A 22,694-nucleotide genomic window follows, 5' to 3' on the forward strand; every position below is an offset into this window, starting at 1 on the left:
CACCACACCTCGACTCCTGCTTACGTTGAAAACCTGGTTCATACCTGGTGGTCACCCAGTGTGCTTGTGCATGGAGGTTATATCCAGGATTACTAACAGTCCCACCATCTTGAAGGTGCAAGCAGAGGAGTTAGCTGTCACCGACTGTTCGGACTTCGCGGAAATTTGGTCTACTTGACTTGAATGTTCCATCAGCGTTTTAGACTCCCAAGTAACAAGTACAGCTTGTCTGGCATATCTGAGAAAATGTCTGTGGCAACCTCAAGGACCGTACAATGGATAAAGGGATGGTTGAGTGGGAGACGACAGAGAGTGGTAATTAATGGACATTGCTCTTCGTGGACAGATGTTGAGTGGAGTTCCCCAGTGTTCGATGTTGGGCCCATTGTTGTTTTGTATATTTATCAATGATATTGATGAAGGTATATCAGGTTTAATGTCCAAATTTGCAGATGATACAAAGGTTGACAGGGTTGTTAATGACAGTATAGACAGTATGCTACTCCAACTGGATCTAGATGAGCTGTGAACATGGGCTGAGAAGTGGCAACTGAAGTTTAACATTGACAAATGCAAAGTACTACATATGGGTAGCAATAACCGAAGAGAAACGTACCAACTGTGTGGTACTACACTGAGGGAAGTGGAAAGTGAAAAAGACCTGGGGGTAATTGTGCAGTCAAATATGAAGTTTGTTGAGCAGTGCAGACGGTGAAAGGTGCAGACGGGCTGCCAGGGCAGGTCATGGAGTGTTGTCAATTATGAATAGGAATTTTGTCAGTAGGGACAGGGAGGTGATTATACAAGGTGATGGTCAGGCCACACCTAGAGTACTGTGTACAGGTCTGGAGGCCTCATTTTAGGAAGGATGTAGAGTTGCTAGAACGAGTACAAAGAAGGGCAGCAAGTTTGGTGAGGGGAACAAATGGGTGATCTTACCAAGAAAGGCTTAAGTACTGCAAATTTCAGTGCTTAAGGTTAATCTGATTGAGGTGTATAAGGCCTTGACCTCCGTAGACAGGTGGGCAGGAGCAGCAGTGCGTAGCACATGCTTCTTGATTAGACCGAGGTTCAAGCCCATGACTACCAAATACGGAGGATGCGGAAAGGTCAGAGAATGACCACCGCATATCCCCAGAGCAATATGGCCTTAGTTGCTAATGCTCCTAAAAACCAAATAACAAACAAACAAACATAAGGCCTTGAATGGGTTGAGGAAGCTGAATGCCGAAGGGATTCTTCCTCCTGCTCAGATTAAGAACCTGAGGTGGGCACAGTTTCAAATTAAGGAAAGGTAGTTGAAGAATAGATGTATGGAAATTTGCCTTCAGCCAGCAGGTAGTTGTTTGGTGGAACAGGCTTCCATCTTTTGTTGTGGATGCTAATAGCCTAAATAAATTTAAGGCTGAGCTGGACAGGCATTTGGAACGAATGAAGGGGTGAAATGGGAGAGTTTTTTTTTTTTTTTTGGCTAATGCTGCATAACTTGTTTTCTTGCATTGTATGCCTGTACTAATGCTAATGTAAGAAAATTTTTATTTAGACAGAGAGTAATTCTGTTGGAACAGTTTTCACTTATCTTGGTAGAGCTTATTTCAATTTAAGGCATAATTATTAATATTCAGAAGAAATAGATAAAGTATGAAACTGGGTTTTGTTGATGATAGATTCTAGATAAACTTTGCTTCCTTGCATAGTTCTGCTATTGTAATATTGATTGATTAATTTTGTTACCAATTAAATTGATGACTGTTGAATAAAAAAATAATTTTGTTTCATTTAAGCCACTGCAGTATTATCTCAAAGCATCATATGAATTTGATTTTTTACTATCTGGAATCACAATCACGAGTTGTGTGTAGAGTTTATTATTGTTTTAGTAATTATCAGGTTAAATTAATTAATTTATCAGTTATTGGTTTCATCCGTAATGTTTTATGATCAGTACATTTACAAAATATATCTGCTAAGAAAACAGCTATATTCAGTTTTGATTTGAGTCCTGTATATTTAGTAGGAAGCAAAAGTGCAAATTGAATTTGGCAAAAAAAATTTCTTTCGTAATATTCTTCGATAATTTATAAAAGTTTTCATGCATCAACTGACATGATTATTTGAATTTCAGTAAAGGATGAAAAGGTAAAAATAAAAGAAAAGCAAAAGCTCAAAAATCAGAAGAAACACAGGAGAATTATTAGTGTTCTTGATTCTGAATCGGAAGAATCTGAAGGTGTGTATTTCCTTTATTTTTCCTTCTTGCTCTACAGAATTTTGTATCCATATAAGATTTTGTCTTCTCAATTAATTGAATAACAAAAGTTTTATAAATCAATTGTTGATTCCATCACCATTTCAAATTGCTTGGAAGTTAAAAGATGATGATTGAGAAGTGAAATTAATTTTAAATTTTACTTCTCAAAAATAAATTTTTAATTTGAAATTTAAAATTAAAACACATCCTCATTAAAATAAAGGGTGTACAACTTCTTGGAGAGTATAAAGCTGTGTTGCATTTGCAAAAATGAAAATTTAATAAGAGATAATTGCTTAAAAGAGCTTATAGTTATGTACAGCATATAGAAAATATTTAATTTGAATAAGAATATACAGGCTTGCCTCGATTAATTCGTCCCGCGAGCGCATTGCGCAAAACGGAAACGTGTTAATTGAATATAATAATCAATAGGAAAAATTATAATTGGTCCTTGACCTTCTGGAATGTCCATAAAGAATTTTAAAAATACCTTTTAAATAACTTTTTAACTGCATACAATGTAAAACATAATGAAAATAATTATGGAATTAAATGTTTATTGCATAAAACATCGGTTCCCAAACTGTGCGCTGTGGAATATTTTAAATTTTCGAGAGAAAACAGCGATACTCGACATCTGTTGGACCGTGCGAACTACTAGCTCGAGGTAGTTCACAGTTTCAACAATTCTTATTAAGTTGTTTGGACCTAACTACTAAACAGAACTGTTAGGTATTTCTTTTGGTCTGGGTGCGCTGTGAAAAAATTACTGAGACGCTAAGGGCGCTGTGAACCGAGAAAGTTTGGGAACTTCTGACATAAAATACACAGTGAAGAAATGACTGTTGCGGAAATATTTGAACAGTGGTGACTTTCTCTTTTCATCAATCAATTTCCTATAGCTGACAACAATCTTCTCTTCTCTGGGCACTGGCGAAATAAATATTGCGGACAAGTTCAATCCTTTTGTTTGAGGTTCTCTGCGATACAAAAGATTTCATCTAGTTCTTTTACCGTTATATCCTTCGCTGTAACATTTTCATCTGGCTCATTTAAAAATTTGAATTTTAAATGCAAATCTGCATTGACTTTATTAGTGGGAGACAAACAAGTAACACGTCTTCTTCCGATGGTTAATGGAACACACCGAGGCGGGCAGCAGGCAAACGTTTGTTTATTGCTCGTCCGACGCACGGTAAGCTTAACGCGCGATTCAAATCTTTTTCAACTATCGTATATAAAAAAAGAAAGATCACGTTAACTGGAAATTTGCTTTGTGTAAAGTGAAAAGTGGTATAATTTTTTCAAATAGCGGTAACTGAAAAACGCATTAATCAAACTCGTTATGCGAGGCCTGGCTGTATATACATAATAGAATTTATAAGCTGTTAAATTTAAACATAAGTATAATTATAAGGCTTACATTCCAAGCTTCCTTTAGGTTCTTCAGTGGTTGAGAAAAACAGTTACATGACCTGTAATATCCAATTAAGCATGTAGGATATCTTGGTGTGCATCTGTGTAGGATGTGACTTTTTTTTTCTTTTTTTTTTTTCAGGGACTCCCATTGAAATGGGGGGGGGTCTCCTCATAATCTTTATAGTGGAAGTACCGAGTCTGGTTCCTTGAAGTCTCTTGCAGCCATGACGACTTTTTGCTGATTAGGTTGAAGTTTCGTTTATGCTTTAGAAAGTCACATTGCTTCCCCCACCCCTCATACTCCCCAATCTGGTGTCACTGGTGCATTTGTTAATATGGATGCTAATTTCCCACATATTTACCTGATGTAGTACTTGCTATTCTGACAGTCAACCAATAATTTTGCCCTTGGTCTTCTAAACTGCTCAATATTTGGCCCCAAACTAAGAATCTGATTGTTTTGGTTGTTGATGAAGAAAACCTGATTTGGCATTTGGTGACTATTTCATCCACTTTCGGGTGGTAAGGAAACAAGTGTGGGGGGGAGAAATTTTACACCTTGTTATTAAAAATGTGATTGATGAGGCAGTCTGGTTAATTATTATGTTCAGAACTTGTCTAGCTAGAGGTTCTGATTCTAGCTCCTTGGGGGAAGGTGATACAGTTTTGTAGGGCCCTCAAGTTCTTAACATATCAGCTAAGGTGCATCGAGGGGTGGAATAGTAATTCAGTAGGGCAAATTGGTAATGACTCATATTGTCATATTAGTAACGACTTTTTTGTAATGAAGTTTACAGGAAATACAACCAGTCTTCTTTACAAATAGGTCCTTTATGCATATGAGAATGCAACTAAAAAATTCATCAGTGGCATGCCAACAAGGAAAAATTTTTTTTTTTTGACATACATCATTTGATTATATTATACAAGGTGCTACCCAAAAGTTCCCTGGGTCTTATTCTCCACCTTCACCTTCGAAGTAGTCCCCTTGAGAGTGTAAATACCAATCCCAGAACTTCTCCCATGATTTGAATGTGTCCCGAAAGTCCTTCTTCGTCATAGTGTTCAGCACCACCTGTGATTCAGTTTGGATATCCTCTCTGCTATCAAATCTTTGACCCTTCAGCTTGATTTTCATTCTTGGGAAGAGGAAGAAGTCACAGGGGGCTAAGTCTGGCGAATAAGGGGGTGGGGACAATTGTCATGTTGTTGGATACCAAAAACTGTGCCACAGTGAGAGATGTGCCGGCACATTGTCACGATGAAGGACCCAGTTCTTTGTGCACCACTTCTCTGAACGTTTCGTCCTGATGGCTTCCCTTAACTGCCTCAGGACATCACAGTAGAACTTTGCAAATTATGGTCTGGCCAGGAGGGACGAATTCCTTATGGATGATCCCATCAATATCCAGAAAACAGATCAGCATGGACTTCACATTGCTTCTCACTTGTCGGGCTTTCTTTGGTCATGGCAAAGATGGGCTCTTCCACTGGGATGATTGTTGCTTGGTTTCTGGGTCATAGCCATATACCCAACTCATCACCAATGACAACTGTAGAAAGGAAGTTTTGATCACTCTTGGCCTCTTCTTGAAGATCTCTGCTAATTTCCATGCAGTGCTGTTTTCAGTCTCCACTCAGTAACCATGGCACGAACTTGGCCGCAATCCTTCTCATGTTCCACTTGTCTGACAAAATCCGCTGACACGTGTTGTACAATAGTCCTACAGTGCCACAAATGTTGTGGATGGCTTACCTGTGGCCTTCACAGATCGCCACCCAAACTTTTGTGACATTTTCCAGGGTGGTGATCAATGATAGATGCTCAGAGCGATCGTCGTCATCAACTGACATTCAACTGTTTTTAAAATGGTTAAACCAGTAGTAGGTCTGCGTCTGGCCTAAAGCATTGTTACCAAAAGCTTGTTTCAACTTCTTATGGATTTCTGCTTCTGTATCGTTAAGAAGGAAAGAATACTTGATATAAGCATGTTGCTCTCTCGCATCAACCATCGCAACAATCACAACTACGCAAAACATACCGCCAAAGAACTGCACATAAATATTCAATGACTCTATCCATCCGATGCCACACTGATTCACAAAGGATGCATGCAGTGTTACCTAGCGTCACAAGTCCGTGCTAGACGTAGTTCCCACACAACATTCAAATTTCGGGAACATTTGGGTAGCACTTTGTATGTATGGGAAAAATTTGTGGAAAAAATTTTTCCCCTATTTATGAAATACTTCTGAAATGCCTGGATGTAATCCTTTAGTGGATTAAAGGATAACACCAGAACTGTATCCCAGTGTTTATTGCACAAAATAAAAGTTAGACGAGTGAAAGATGAGTGTCTTGAAAAATGAAATTAGTGATAAATTTTTACTTGTTAAATATTTTAAATATTTAATAGTGTTATAAGTTACCAGCCCTGCATTTCTTCTACAGACTTTTACAGTAAGTACTTAATTGAATAGAATTTTAGAGGCATTATATTTAAAAAAAAAAAAAAAAAATTTTAAAGAAGTTTGAAAATTAGAAGCATGGAGTGAATTAGTATGTATAGCATCTATTTATTTTCTTTCAGAGGAACAAAATTCAAGAAATAATTCTCCCCCTCCCCCTTCTCCTCCTCCTCCTGCTGATGTTTTGGCATTGAGTGAGAGTGATGATGAAGAACCAATTCCTCCAACGCCTACAAATGACAAGAAAGGGAAGAGATATTACAAAAGCGTTACGAAAACTTTTCTTGATGAAGAAGGCTTCATGGGTAAATGAAATCAGATATTTTCTGGGAAAACCTTTTCAGTGTAATACATTAAATCCTTTAAACAAATTTCTTTAATTGAAATTTCATTAAATTCTCATTAAATTTGAATAATGTAAAAATTTAATTACATTTTGGTTTAAGATTTTGCTCTAAACAGAATTAATTATTTTATTGGGCTCCTAGAGGTAATTTCATTTATATTATAAATATTGCAGATAGAGGAATTTACAAGCACTCCCCGGCTTACGTAATACTCGACTTTACGTAATTTTTTGCCGGCCAGTGCAAACTTAAAAAAATCGTGGAAACGTTATTTTGCCTCCCGTAGGAATAAATGGAAGTATTGTGAAAATATCGTAATGCGAACCCAATAACACATTGTTTTTTTTTTTGGTAATTTGTTCCAAGACCTCAGAAGTTGAAATTTTCGCTATATAACTAAGCTATTTATCTCTCTAAAAGATCATTTTTATAATGGAAATTGCACCACACTTTCATCATTATCATATTTTCCATTACAAGAATCAGTTTTGAATGCCTTTGTGATATTTTACTAAAGCACATTTCTGGAGGTCACTACCATAAAACAAAAATAATTCGTACTTTCCGGTTTATTGGGCTTTTCTGTTAGCGCAATCTATTATAAATGGGTAGTAAACTCGATCTTATTGCATTTGCAATAATACCGATAACTGGAATTCTGCGGGTTTTTATGTTACGGTATTATGGTGAAATGAGTTTCCCTTCACTGAAATCTGCAATCATATAAAAACATAATTAAATTTTCAGAATCTTCTCTTCATTCCTATTTACTTATTACAATGGTGAAGGGACCAATGGAAACTGCAAGCGCTAGATTTAGAAATGAAGATGATTAATTAAGAAGTACGAAGCAGGACAAAGTTTGTCATCTATTGCACAGAATTAGGTCTCGCTGCTTCAACAGTGAATACTATTTTAAGGAACAGTGCGTGTATAAAAGAACATGTTAAAGGGTCAACGCATTTAAGATAAACAGTGATCACAAAACAGTGTTCAGGTGATATATCGAAAGTGGAAAAGCTATTAATAATATAGATGGAAAATCAGATTCAGAAGCAAGTGCCTCTGAGTCCAATGGCCATTCAAGCAAAAGCAGGAAGTATTTATGAAGATATTAAGGATAAGTACGGCAAACCCCAAGACAAGTTCGTGGCAAGCAACGGGTGGTTTAATAGGTTCAAGCATCATTGCGCTGGTTTCCAAAACATTAAAGTATGTGGTGAAGTCACCAGTGCCGATTCTGCAGCTGCAGAGAAATTTTGTGATGTGTTGGAAAAAACCCCCTCTAAATCTCCACAGCCCTCAGCTTCTGCAGCAGTGTGCTTATCAGCTGGAGAGTTAATTCTGGCAACAATGCTTGAAAGGTAAAACTTGATGATGTTATGCCTGTCTCCTTTCTCTTTAAGGATAAGTACGGCAAACCCCAAGACAAGTTCGTGGCAAGCAACGGGTGGTTTAATAGGTTCAAGCATCATTGCGCTGGTTTCCAAAACATTAAAGTATGTGGTGAAGTCACCAGTGCCAATTCTGCAGCTGCAGAGAAATTTTGTGATGTGTTGGAAAAAACCCCCTCTAAATCTCCACAGCCCTCAGCTTCTGCAGCAGTGTGCTTATCAGCTGGAGAGTTAATTCTGGCAACGATGCTTGAAAGGTAAAACTTGATGATGTTATGCCTGTCTCCTCTCTCTTTTTGTAATTTTATAATTTTGAAATTTTTGTAATTTTGTACACTTTTATAATTTTTCTTGCACACGAGATAAAAAAAATTGAATAAATAATTCTATTTACATGTTCATCAAACATCCTTTTTTGCTTCAATCAAATTCAGCACGCATAGTTGCGAGTGCTGCATAAGCATTTAGGTTAATTCCCTTACGTAAGTCGGGGAGTGGCTGTATAATAGAAGCTCATAACTACCTAAATTGTAATTACTCTATAATCCCCCAATAACAAACCATTCATTAGTTACTTATAGCTCCAGCATGGAAGAACTAAGGTGATGCATTTTAAATTGGAAAAAGATTGTTGTGAGATAAGTTGGAAATTTGCTTTCAGCCAGACAGTAATTGATTGTTGAAATAAACTTCAGCTTCTTGTTGTGGAAATAAGTAGTTTGAACAAATTTTAAAGAGGATTGGACAAATTTCACTGAACAACAATGAAAAATTTTTCAATAGAATTATGATGAACAGTGTATTTTTAATACCAATTTTGATTGTGCAGCCTATTTTTTAATTTAAATTTAGAAGATATCCATATTTTAGTTTTCTTCTAGTTAACAAGGGATTGTTTGATTTGTTTTTAGCCTTTTACAGAGGGGGAGATCTATTTTTGGTGCATATATTTATTTTTTCACTAATTTGAACCTTTATATGAGTGCATGCAAAGTTATAGTTCATAATTTACAACACCTTTTTTTATTTTTAAGTCATCGAAGTTAAAATCCGATTAAATGGAAAAAAATTGAACATCAAGCTGTAGTTTGTAATAAATTATCTTTATAAAAATGTGGTTATCGAAGAAGGATATTTGGTCCACTTGATATCGATGGTTCAACTGTTGATGATCCAGCTCAGGTAGCTAACAAACTAAATGAATATTTTGCATCTACATTCACACATGAGGAGTTATTCAGGGAGGAGAATGCCTGAGGTGTATTAAACTCTGGCAGTAAGCTGGATAATCTTGTAATAACTGAGAGTAAAGTGAAGGAGAAATCGTTAAAGATAAACATAAGAAAGACACCTGGGGCAGATGGAATCTATCCAGTTATATTAAAGGAGACGGCAAAGGAAGTAAGCAAACCCTTAGCCATAATTATGAGAACTTCCCTGGACTCAGAGGAGTTACCCATGGATTGGAGGTGTGCAAATGTGACCCCAATCCACAAAGGAGTATCAAAGGGAGACACAGGTAATTACAGACCTGTTAGTTTAACTTCTGTTCCAGGGAAATTAATGGAGGCACTGGTTAAAGAAGCACTGCAGGATCATCTAGACAAGACTTCAGTTATAGCTCGGACACAGCATGGATTTGTTAAGGGGCAGTCTTGACTGACTAATTTGATTGGATACTATGATGTAGTCACAAAGGAACTGGATGCAAAGAATAACTTTGATATCATATATTTGGATCTTAGAGAGGCCTTTGATACTGTTGCACATGGAAGACAGCTGCTCAAATTGGAGTAGTGTGGCATTGGAGACAAATTGCTGCTATGGATAAAGGGATGGTTGAGTGGGAGAAGACAGAGAGTGGTAATCAGTGGACACTGCTCTTCGTGGACTAATGTTATTAGTGGAATCCTCCAGGGTTCAGTGTTGGGTCCATACGATACAGAGGTGGGCAGGGTTGTTAATGACACTAATGACAGTATACTGCTGCAACAGGATCTAGAAAAGTTGAGCAGATGGGTTGGGAGGTGGCAAATGAAGTTTAACATTGACAAATGTAAAGTAATACATATGGGAAGCAGTACTCCCAGAGTAATGTATCAAGTCTGTGGTACCACACTGGCAGTGGTAGAGAATGAAAAGGACCTGGGGGTAATTGTGCAGGTATATATGAAGTTTTCTGAGCAGTGTAGATGGTCTGCAAGAGTAGCCCATGGTGTCTTTTCAATGATATACAGGAATTTTTTTTAGCAGGGATAAGGTGATTATCCCCTTGTATAAGGCACTGATCAGGCTACACCTTGAGTACTGTATACAGGTCTGGAGGCCTGATTTTAATAAAGATGTAGAGCTGTTGGAACAAGTACAGAGAAGGGCAACAAGACTAGCGAATGGAACAAAGGGTTGCTCTTACGAAGAAAGGCTCAAGTTTTGCAAATTACAGTGTCTGGAGACTAGGCACCTGCGAGGTGATCTGATTGAGGTGTATAAAGCCTTGAATGGTTTGAGCATGCTCAATGCTGATGGGATTCTTTCTCTTGCTGAGAATAATTGCCTGATGGGGCATAAATTCAAATTGAGGAAAGAAAGTTGTAGGTAGGGCTTACAATACCGGGCTAATGGTAATTTTTTCCGGAATTCAAATACCGGTATTGATACAAAAATACCAGTTTTTCGGTACTAATTTAAAAAAAAAATAGTTTATAATCTAATCACATAAAGGTTATAAAATCACCTTTATGTGATTATGACATCGTTATCTCTACTATGAAATGTAAGATAAATCATTGATAGAACATGCAACATTGCAACCTGTCCACAATTCTCGAACAACTTCATGTCTGACTGTATCATAACTCCCACGTCCCGTTCCTCCACTACTGACTTTAGTTCAACTCCACTGAAGTGTATAAGTTATTTTGGGGTTGGTGTTCCCCAGATGTTAAGACCTTGCATTTTGCTGAATTAAAGCATATAGCTGCCACTTTTCTGAAATCTATCTAGGTCACTCTGAAGAAGCTCTGCTTGCCTGCGATCATTAACTACTCTACTGATCTTTATATCATCTGAAAGTTTAGACATCACACCCTATATCCCTTCATAGATGTCTTTTAAGATAATCAGAAACAGCAGTGGTCCCAATACTGATCCTTGGGGAACTCCTCTTCTTACATTAACCCAATCTGAGAAATAACCATTTATCACAACCCCTTGCCTGGTGCACTCAAGCCATCGTGCTATCCAGCTAAGGATTTTCCCCATGATTCCACCCTGCTCCAACTTATAAAGTAACTTATCATGTGGGACTGAGTCAAATGCTTTGCTGATATCTAAATAAACAAGGTCGAAGTTATTCTCTAAATCCAACTCACGAGTGACCTGTCAAAATGGCTAACTAGATTTGTTAAACATGAATTTCCCTTTACAAAACCATGCTATGTATCCTACAGAATTCCATTTCCATCTAAATGATCTTGAATTCCACCCTTGATCATTGCTTCCATGATTTTCCCTACTACTGAAGTTAGACTGGCCGGTCAGTAATTTCCCACTATACTCTTAGAACTGCCTTTATGTTCCAATTTACACCAATCCAACGGAATCTCTCTCTCCTGAGTCCAGTGATGCTCTCATAACTAGCCTTAATGGTTCAATGCACTCACTTGCTGCCTCCTTTAAGATTATAGGGTATATGCCATCAACCACAGGAGCCTTACTCGCCTGTTGGCATGGAAGTTCTCATTAAATAAGCATTTGAAATTTCAACATCATTAATTACAATTTTTTCAACTTCACTTCCATAATATCTCATTGACACAAAGGGTTTTTCTTCTGTAAATATCGATGCAAAGTAACTGTTGAGTTCATCTGCAACTTCAGCTGTGTGGTATCTAATACTGTCGCACGTCCATTACATAAGGGTCCAATCTGATTCGTCCTTCTGTTCTTATATATGTGAAGTATTTATATATTTGTATTTATATATTGTATTTATATATGTGAAAAATTCCTTAACTGCACTCTTTGCTCTCTTCTTTATTCCTTATCCCCACTCTTTGCTCTCTCTCTCAGACTCAGTAAAGATACTATAGTGAAAATTACACTTCGTTGAATACAACGTCTTTCTCCTTAAAAAAATGATGAACATAATTCTACCATGGAAGACCAACATGGAATAGAACATCAGTGTTCCACAAATTCTTTCCAAAATATTTTTAACTATTTTTGCTAAAAAAGTTCAAAGCCTTGAAAATATGAACTGAGATTGTCTACGATTATCTCAGTACCAGAATAGAATCCGAAAGGGCATTTTCTGCCGCTAATAAAATTCTGTGTGTACCAAAATTAGATCTATTTTAAACAATCATATTGATTGCTTAAGAGCTCTTTATTCGGACAGGTAGTGTGGATGCTTAAACATAACTAAACTTTGCAGTAACAATATGTATTTTTTTGTTTTTAGAATAACTGTATTTTAATGATTTTTTTTCAGAATATTTATTATTGCAATAAAAGTTTATTTAAAACATGAATTCAAGTAATTACATTACTTGTTTTTTTCCTTACTTTATTGCACCTAATTGTCATCAAAATTTATTGAGAAAAACGTTTGTTTTTGGAATACCGGTATCCCGGTTTCATAAATTAAAAATACCAAAATACCAGTATTAAGATTTTGACCAGTATTGTAAGCCCTAGTTGTAGGATAGATGTGCAGAAGTTTGCCTTTAGCCAGCTAGGTTGATTGCTGAAACAAACTTCCATCTGTCGTATAAGTTGATAGCTTAAACAGATTCAAGGCAGAACTAGACAAACATTTGGAGCAAGTGGATGGGTGAAATGAGAAAGGTGTTGTGTGTGGGTTTTTTTTTTTTTTTTTTGGCTGATGCTATATAAGCTTGCTTTCTTGCATCATATGCCATTGCTAATGCTAAATACATTAGGAGATTCTGCCCCATCATATGCAACTGTCAAAAATTGGATGGTGGAATTTAAACATGTTAGATGCAGCATCAAAGATGAACCATCAATAGCAACTACTCCAAAAAACATTAGTAAAGTTCGTGACATGGTAAATGATTGGCAAGTAATTGTTAGAGAAATAGTAGAGGCTATGGGCACCTCAGTTGAATGGGCGTAAACATTCTCTCAAGTGAATTAGGTATGGTAAAGAGCCCTACATGATGGGTTCCATGCCTTTTGATTCCAGTTCAGCAAATTTTACGAAGCAACTTTTTGCTAATTATCAAGCAGATCCCAAAAATTTTATGGCCAGATATCAGCATGCTTCCATTGTTTTTAATAATGATTTTGACTTTGGTGTTGATATGTTTCATCCAGTTAAGATATGTAACTATGGATGAAACAGGAGGTTATAACTACCACCCAAAGTCAAAATTGCAATCAAAACACTTCCAAAGAAGATGAAATCAGTCTCGTTGGCATGTAGGATTCAAAAGGGATAGTAATGCTAGATTATCTTCTAAAGGGACAAAACAATAAGTGGACAGTGCTGTACTAACTCAGTAACTAAATTATAAAATGTGATGAAGTTAGAGGCCAGAAAAGCTGACTAAAGGTGTTTTGTTTCAGTATAGTAGTGTGCATGATTTTGTCAGCTGTTGTCATTGCTGATTCATCAGACTGGCTATAAATTGTTTGTTTCCCCACCTACTATACTCAGCAGATATAGTCCCATCTGATTCTTATCTATTCTCAAAACTAAAAAACAACTTGTCTGGAAAGAAATATGGGTCATATGATAAAGTGATAGTGGCTGCTCACTCTTTTTTCAAGACCTTGAAGAAAGTTACCACAAAGCTGGGATCATGAGTCTGTATCATTGACGGAAAAAGTACATTTCTTCTAGGCTAGAAACTTATCAGACAACCCTTGTAGATTTTAATTTATTTGTTCATATTATTTCAATGGCTGATAGAGAAGTTCTGAGGTCAGGAGTTTTTTTAGATCTTACTGTGGTGTTCAGTGTATGGAAGTTTCTAGAATATTCTACCCCACCTGCTCCGCCCATGTCAGATGGATATGTATACAGCAAACAGATAGATCAGCCAGTTGGAAGTATGTGAGTTAATGTTGTTATATAGAGTTTTTGGTGTCAGTTGCAGTTGAATGTGCTTTTAAAACCTCAGACTATTTATAATGCTCCTATTAAAGAAAGCATACAAACTTTATTTTGGCTGCAAATTAGATGATCAGGAGAAGAAGTGGGCTCCTTTTATATGCTTCACTAATTGTGCTTTGCATCTTAGAGACTGGTTAAAAATAAACTTTAAAGTATCACTGTTATTCACTGTTCCCATGGTATAGAGGGAGCCAACCAATCACATGTCAGTGACTGCTATTTTTGCATAACTCAAGTTGAAAGGAAAAAAATTGAGTATCCTAATTTATAGACACAATATACTGATGGCTCATAGCCTGGTTTCTTTGGCATTTAATACGTATCACCATCTTTTGAGTATTACTTTATTCAATCATTTCTTTTAAAGATTGCTGTCCATTCTTCTCAGCATTGCTAATAAAACTGGCAAGAAAAGTTCCTCAGCACTCTACTTTAATTTTTTAGTGGAATATTCTGTGGTTTAAAAAAAAAAAAAAAAAAATTGATTTTTCCAGCTGTTGCAGCGATCAGGCAACAATGCCACCAGGTCTGTCCTGCAGAGGTAACCAAAAATTCAGTAGTTCTGATGGTTGTTATTAAAATCTGATGATTAAAGAACATAGAGTAGGTCCATTTGAGTATCTTGGGGGGGGGGGCAGAATTTGTAGTTGCACCTCTTCAATTTAGCTTATTTTCTTTATTTTAAGTAAACTTTTATATCAGCACGACCACAAGTTTCTGTTTAAAAATGTCATACATATTATTCATTCAACTTGGGTTCACACGAGTTATTACAGACCTGTTTAACTTCTGTTCCTGGGGAAAATAATGGATTCACTGATTAAAGAAGCATTGCAGGATCAGCTGGACAAGACTGCAATAATAATTCAGACACAGCATGGGGTTTGTTAAAAGGGAGTCTTGTCTGACGTTTGATTGGATATTATGATGTGGTCACAAATGAATTGGATGTAAAAAATAATTTTGATATCATATACTTAATTCAGGAAAGATTTTGATACTGTTGCACATGGCATTAAGGGCAAGTTGCTACAATAGATAAAAGAATGGTTGAGTGGGAGAAGACAGAGAGTAGTAATCAATGGACACTGCTCTTCGTGGACTAATGTTATTAGTGAACACCCCCAGGGTTCAGTGTTGTGCCCATTGTTGTTTTGTATATTTATCAATGATATAGCTTGCATGCTGTACAAGGAGTGATTGTAACTAGCAATCAATTGAATAAATAAATAAAAAAATATCGACAAAGGTATATCAGACTTAATGTCCAAGTTTGCACATAATACAAAGGTTGGCAGGGTTATTAATGACAATAATGACAGTATGCTGCAACAGAATTTAGAAAAGTTGGGCAGATGGACTGAGAAATGACAACTGAACTTTAACATTGATAAATTAAAAGTACTGCATATGGGTAGCAGTAATCCCAGAATAACGTACCAACTGTGTGGTACTACACTCAGGGTAGGGGAGAATGAAAAAGACCTGGGGAGTAATTGTGCAGTCAGATATGAAGTTTTCTAAGCAGTGCAGACAGGCTGCCAGAGCAGGTCACGGGGTCTTGTCAATGATATACAGGAATTTGCTAGCAGAGATAAGGAGGTGATTGTATAAGGCAATGGGCAGGCCACACCTTGAGTACTACATACAGGTCTGGAGGCTTCATTTTAAGAAAGACGTTGAGCTATTAGAATGAGTACAGAGAAGGGCAACCAGATTAGTGAGTGGAACAAAGGGTTGCTGTTACCAAGATAGGCTTAAGTTCTGCAGATTGCAGTGTCTGGAGACTAGGCACCCGTGAGGGGATCTGATTGATTTGCATAAGGCCTATGGTTTGAGCAAGCTCAGTGCTGATGGGATTCTTCCTCTTGCTCAGATTACAAAGAGGGGGCATAAACTCAAATCGAGGAAAGACAAGTTGTAGAATAGATATGCGGAAATTTGCCTTTTGCCAGTGGGTAGTTGATTGCTGGAACAAACTTCCATCTGTCAGGCCTGACGTAGCCAAGTGGTCAGGAGTGTGAGTGCAATAGCACACGCTTTTTGAGTGGACTGGGGTTCAAGCCCATGACTGCTAAATACGATTAATGTTTGTGTTGATGATTTACTGTAAACTCCCCTGATCTGGTGGTTGTGCCAGAGTATAAACAAGAACATTGTGGAAGTTGATAGCTTAAATAAATTCAAGTAAGAACTGGACAAATGTTTGGAGCGAATGAATGGGTGAAGTGGGACAGGGTTTTTTTTTGGCTGATGCTGTAGAAGCTTGCTTTCATGCATCATGTGCCTCTGCTAATGCTAATCCTAACTTTGTTACCAAGGTCACTTTGCTTTGTTAAATGACCATTCCTTTAAATATTGTCCCTTATAAAAGCATTTATGTATAGGCTTTTTATTGAGTGGAGGGAAAAAAATATCTAATGCTCAATTTTATCAATAAATAAAGCAATGTGATGTTAATAAGTAGCGTGTGTGCAAGTGGAATACAGTTTTTATATTGATGCTTTATTATAATGTCCTTGCTCTTTAGGCGTCTCTGTAGCCGGGTGGGCAGGAGCAGCAGTGCATAGCACACGCTTCTTGGTTAGACCGGGGTTCGAGCCCGTGACCACCAAATACGGAGGATGCAGAAAGGTCAGGGAATGACCACCGCATATCCCCGAGCAATATGGCCTTAGTTGCTAATGCTCCTAAAAACCAAATAACAAACAAACAACAATCCTTGCTCTTTGACAATTTTAGGCATAAATGTATAGGTCTTTTATGAAGTAGCACTTTATAAATTTTCTAAAAATTTTGCAAATTAATATCGTAGTAATATATATTTGAAAACATTTTTCACTCAGCAATGCTTCTTGAACACTAAATAGTATTCTGCTTTTGTGCGGAAATTTTAAATTAATTTAAATTTTAAGTTTAATGATAAAAATGGCTATATTTAATAATAATGTTCAGTAATTTTAAATATGAATTTGATGTTTGTTGGGCACTTAGTTCACTCTGATGGTAGATACTAGTGTCATATTTAGAATATTAGTAAACTGTATTGTCACTTTATTTGTTAGAGGCATTTATTTGAAATTTCAAGTCGTACAAGACATATAATAAGATTAGTGGTGGAGCAGGACATTAACACCAAAGGAATTTATTATTTCTTGTGTGCAAACCAGTGTGAATGGGGGGGGTATAACTAGATCTGGTCATCCCATGTGCTGCACATGGGTGGCAGTGGCCCTGGAGTGGCTTATGGGCTGTGTGGGCAGGGTGGGAGGGTGCTGGGGATGGTTTTGTGGTTGGATGTGGGGTTCTCTGAGTGGTGCAGGCATGCTGCAAGGACAGCTCATGGAGTTTTGTCAATGATATACAGAAACTTTGCTAGCAAGTATGAGGAGGTGGTTATCCCTTTGTATAAAGCCGTGGTTAGGCTGCATCTTGAGTACTGTATACAAGTCTGGAGGCCTCACTTCAGGAAGGATGTGGATTGCTGTAACAGGTGCAGAGAAGGTCAATCAGATTGGTGAAGAGAACAAAGGATGCTCTTACTTAGAAAGGCTTAATTTTTTGCAAATTGCAGTATCTCAAGGCCAGGCACCTCTGGGGAGATCTGATTGAGGTGTTTAAAACCTTGAATGGATTGAGTAAGCTGAATGTTAATGGTATTTTTCCACTTGCTGAGACTACACACGAGGGGGCATAAATTCAAGTTGAGGAAGGATGGTTGCAGGATAGATGTTTACCTTCAGCCAGTGGGTGGTTGATTGTTGGAACAGGCTTCCTTCTGTTGTCGTGGAAGTGGATGGTTGAATAAATTCAAGGGAGAAGTAGACAAATTCTTGGAGGATAAGGATGGATGAACTGTTTATTTATTTATTTTTTGCTGATGCTATATAAGCTTGCTTTCTTGCATCATTTGCCATTACTACTAAAAAATACGCTGTTACGATAATGTTAATTGCCATATAAATTGTCAAAATTATGTATTATTAATTTTAATATTTTAGTTCAGAAAATAGTTTTACATGAAAATTGGAACAAAACAGTATCCTCAAAACTTTTTTGGCGACACTGGCACTCAGTTGGGACAGTTAAGAAAAATTGGGACATTTGGTCATCTAAGTCATGATAGAATGTTTCTTTAATTCTCATTTATCTAAATAAATACATTGATTGAGCATTTACTTATAATTTTTATATTATAGGTAAATAAGATATGTTAAATTGAACAAGAAAATGAATGTAGAAATCAGAAATTAGAAAAATGGGGAAGTAGTCTAGTGTAGTCCAAGACAGCAAATGCTAAACGGGGACAATAAGGGGAGAGGAAAAGGAATAAAAGGACTTAAAAAAAAAAAAAAATAAATAAAGTTTGAGAAGGTTAAAGAAAATGAGAGAGGCAGAGTGAAGATAATAGATAACTAATAAATAAGATTTATCTATAATATAAAAACTATCTTTGGCCTAATTCATTTAACAGATATATTGGGATTTAAGTAATTCATTTATTTTTTCAGTTACAAAGAAAGTAAAAGAATGTGTCAGTGGATCAGAAGAGAGTGATAAGGAAGAACCCATAAAGAAAGATATATCTCCAGAGCATTCCTCAGCAAGTTCCAACTTCCAAAACAAGCTTTCCCTTAAAAAAAAACAGGCATCACTAATGAGTTTCTTTGGCAAAAAATAAAAAAAAAAACTTTTATAACAAAATGAAATAAATGTATACACAGCTTTTATTATTAATCGATATTTAGTTTTTCATGAAATTGATATTGATAGAAATTTGTATATTTGTAAATTGAGTAAACATGAACTTTAAATTTTTTTGCATAGTGTTAATTTTTCTACTTCACACATTATCTTTACTCCTTTTGGGCGCTTTTAGTATGTGTTCTGTATGGGTTAATGTTGTAGAGGTTTAATTTGATTGGCTTCTTTGGAACTAGTTTTTAATCATGTATTTTTAAGGCAGCTGCCTGAATGAAATCAGCAGTTGCTTTTTTTCTAAAGGCCATAACTTCAAAGCATTTATATTTGCTATTAGAGTTTTGAACTGTACAGCAAAAAACATCCTATATTGAGGATCTGTTTTTAATATTTAGGCCTGATGTAGCTGAGTGGTCAGGAGTGTGAACCACCATCCGCTCTTTGAGTGGATGGTGGTTCTAACTTGCGTAACTGCTCAATACAGTTAACAATTGTATTCATGTATTGTAAACTCCTTTGACCTGGTGGCTGGAGTATAAAAAGAACATTTTTACAGACTTGACATTGTCGAGGGGTCAGGGAAAGAATGCTACTGCATTCTTTCCCCTGACCACTCTTTGAGTGGTCCATGGTTCAAACCAGCTTGACTACTAAATATGATTTTTTGTAAACTTCTCTGACCTGGTCGTTGTGCTGGAGTATAAACAAGAATACATGTACTATTTTTTCCTTGTATACAATGTTTTTTATCTTGATACTCTTATCTAGGTGTGTATGTAGGATTTCCAAAATTGTGTTGCTCTTTAAGACTATTTATAATCAGTTGTTAACTTTGAATCAAGTTTGCTCTGTGAAAAATGCATATTTATTATTAATTTTCTTCTTATTTATTATTAATTAATTTCTCAGAAATAAATCTTTGAAATAAATCCTCAGAAGAAATTCCAAACACTTCCCCAGTCCATAAATTAATTAGAATAGCCAACTGAAAACCTGATGTAAATGTGCATGATTTAAATGTATATGATGTAAAATTAAGTGCATACAACTTTGCTACGTAGCCTGAATTATGACACGTATTAAACATTAGGCATATTGCTGCTGAAACTATAAATCATTTTCCGAAAAAATTAGAGTATTATATTTTTCAGGATGATCATGTAACACACCTTTAACTGTAGACTCCATAACCTTCCCTTCCATAGTTACCTGTCTTATCCTGGTCTCTCCACCCCTTCTACCCTTTGTTGATTTGCAGAATGTTGGTACTTCTCCAATCCAGTGAAATTACTCCTGAATCCAAAAATGAACCAATTAACCGTAACATTTAGCACTCCTTTGCAGCTTTTAATATAGCCAGATAAATACTATCAAAAATACCACTTTGAAAGCTAAGTAGTTCTTTCTAGTAGACTCTCTTCTATAATAACATTAGTAGAGGCATAAGATGCAAGAGATGCCTCCATAGCCAGGTGGGCAGGAGTGGCAGTGTGTAGTACATGCTTCATGATTAGACCGGGGTTCGAGCCCGTGACCACCATATACGGAGGATGCAGAAAGGTCAGGGAATGACCACCGCATATCCTTGGAGCAATATGGCCTAAGTTGCTAATGCTCCTAAAAACCAAACAACAACAACATAAGGTACAAGAAAGCAAGTTATGCAGCATCCCATTTCACCCCTCCATTGGTTCACCAATGGAGGGGTGAAATGGGAGTCAAATGACTGTCCAACTCAGCCTTAAATTTATTTAGGTTATCAACTTCCACAACAAAAGATGAAAGTCTGTTCCACCAGTCAACCACCCGCTGGCTAAAAGCAAATTTCCGCACATCTATTCTAAAACTTTCTTTCCTCAATTTGAATCTATGCCCCCTCAGGTCCTTAGGCTGAGCAAGAGGAAGAATCCCATCATCATTCAGCTTGCTCAACCCATTCAAGGCCTTATACACCTCAATCAGATCACCTCACAGGTGTCTACTTTCCAGGCACTGAAATTTACAGAACTTAAGCCTTTCTTCGTGAGAGCACCCCCTTTGTTCCCCTCACCAATCTTGTTGCCCTTCTTTTTACTCGTTCTAGCAACTCTACATCTTTCCTAAAATGAGGCCTCCAGACCTGTACACAGTACTCCAGGTGTGGCCTGACCATTGCCTTGTACAACGGGATAATCACCTCCTTGTCTCTTCTAGCAAAATTCCTATATATCATTGACAAGACTAAATGACATGCCCGGCAGCCAGTCTGAACTGCTCAGCAAATTTGATTTTTGACTGCACAATTACTTCCAGGTCTTTTTCACTTTCCACTTCCCTGAGTGTAGTACCACAGAGTTGGTACATTTCTCTTCAGTTATTGCTACCCATATACAGCACTTTGCATTTGTCAATGTTAAACTTCACTTGCCACTTCTCAGTCCATTTTCCCAACTTATCTAGATCCAGTTGGAGTAGCATACTGTCTTTACTCATTAACAACCCTGCCAACCTTTGTATCATCTGCAAACTTGCACATTAATGCTGACATACCTTCATCAATATCATTGATGATTACACAAAACAACAATGGGCCCAGCACTGAATCCTGGGGAACTCAACTATTAACATTTGTCCATGAAGAGCAGTGTCCATTGATTACCACTCTCTGTCATCTCCCACTCAACCATCCCTTTATCCAATGTTCCAACTTACCCTTAATGCCATAGCTCTCCAATTTGTCCAGCAGTATTCCATGTTCAACAGTATCAAAAGCTTTCCTGAAATCCAAGTATATGATATCAAAATTATTTTTGGCATTCAGTTCCTTTGTGACCACATCATAGTATCCAATCAAATTGGTCAGATAAGACCTCCCTTTAACAAACCCATGCTGTGTCTTAACTATTACTGCAGTCTTGTCTAGACGATCCTGCAATGCTTCTTTAACCAGTGATTCATTTATTATTTTCCCTGGAACACAAGTTAAATTAACAGGTCTATAGTTACTTGTGTCAACTTTTGTACCCCGTTTGTGAATTGGTGATACATTTGCACACCTCCACCAGTTCATGGGTATCTCCGTAACCAGGTGGGAAGGAGCAGCAGTGTGTAGCACACGCTTCTTGATTAGACCGTGGTTCGAGCCCGTCACCACCAAATACGGAGAATGCGGAAAGGTCAGGCAATGACCATCGCATATCCCGGAGCAATATGGCCTTAGTTGCTAATGCTCCTAAAAACCAAATAACAAACAAACAAAACATATCTGCCCTTGATCCTCATTCTTGGCTCTCAGCTAGTAATTTTTCATGCTTACACTTTGACTACTTAACCCCCCCCCCCCCCCGTAGTTTTTATCACTGTAATTGTCCCTTCTTATCTTCTCTTGTGTTTAGCTCACTAAATTCCTTTTCATCCATCTTGGTATCTCCTTGTGCAGTACCTCCTTAATAGGTAAATGTGTTAAAATTTTCCCATAAATAGAGTATAAGAAGCTCCTTAGTCCACAGTAATCCCTTTTCTTTAAATTATTGTCTTTTCTCTTGTTTATTGAAATCTTAATGTCATTATCCAGTTTAGGATGCTGTGGTCACCCACTGCTAATTGCTCTTGTATCAACATTCCTGATATTACAAGAGCAGATGAAAAAACACGTGGAATACCTATACTCTTCCATTGCTATAGTTACAATGTTTGGCAACTGCACAGTGTTATACCATAATCATTCCTTAGATAGTATTCAAATGATCTTTATGGTATTTTGTTTTGTGAAGTTCTAATTGTTATGATAGCCAAAGCAGAAGTTTGGTTGTTGCAAGAACAACCAAAATTGCAAGAACTAAACAACTGTTAAGGGAATATAGAAGCCAGTATAAGAATTAGCAGGATTTTTTTTTTTTTTAGTGTCATAATATTGTGATTATGGCATTAAATGATCCCTGTGTTTGTGCCAGATGGTTTTCACATGACCATACATCCCTGGTCATGTG

At 36.9% G+C, this 22,694-nt stretch overlaps 1 protein-coding gene across 1 annotated transcript in view; it reads left to right on the forward strand.

Moving 5' to 3' along the window:
• The window catches only part of LOC150091994 (uncharacterized), a 105,084-nt gene extending 86,378 nt beyond the window's left edge, over window positions 1-18,706 (forward strand). Inside the window, exons 11-13 of the mRNA XM_090370740.1 lie at window positions 2,126-2,230; window positions 6,265-6,447; window positions 18,537-18,706. Coding sequence (XP_090226866.1) covers window positions 2,126-2,230; window positions 6,265-6,447; window positions 18,537-18,706 — 458 coding nt within the window. The remainder of the gene's footprint in view (window positions 1-2,125; window positions 2,231-6,264; window positions 6,448-18,536) is intronic.
• Window positions 18,707-22,694: the final 3,988 nt, after the last annotated feature.

The sequence above is a fragment of the Mastigoproctus giganteus genome, chromosome 1 (genome assembly GCF_048544385.1).
Source record: "Mastigoproctus giganteus isolate SK-2022 chromosome 1, ASM4854438v1, whole genome shotgun sequence".
Taxonomy (NCBI): Eukaryota; Metazoa; Arthropoda; class Arachnida; order Uropygi; family Thelyphonidae; genus Mastigoproctus; species Mastigoproctus giganteus.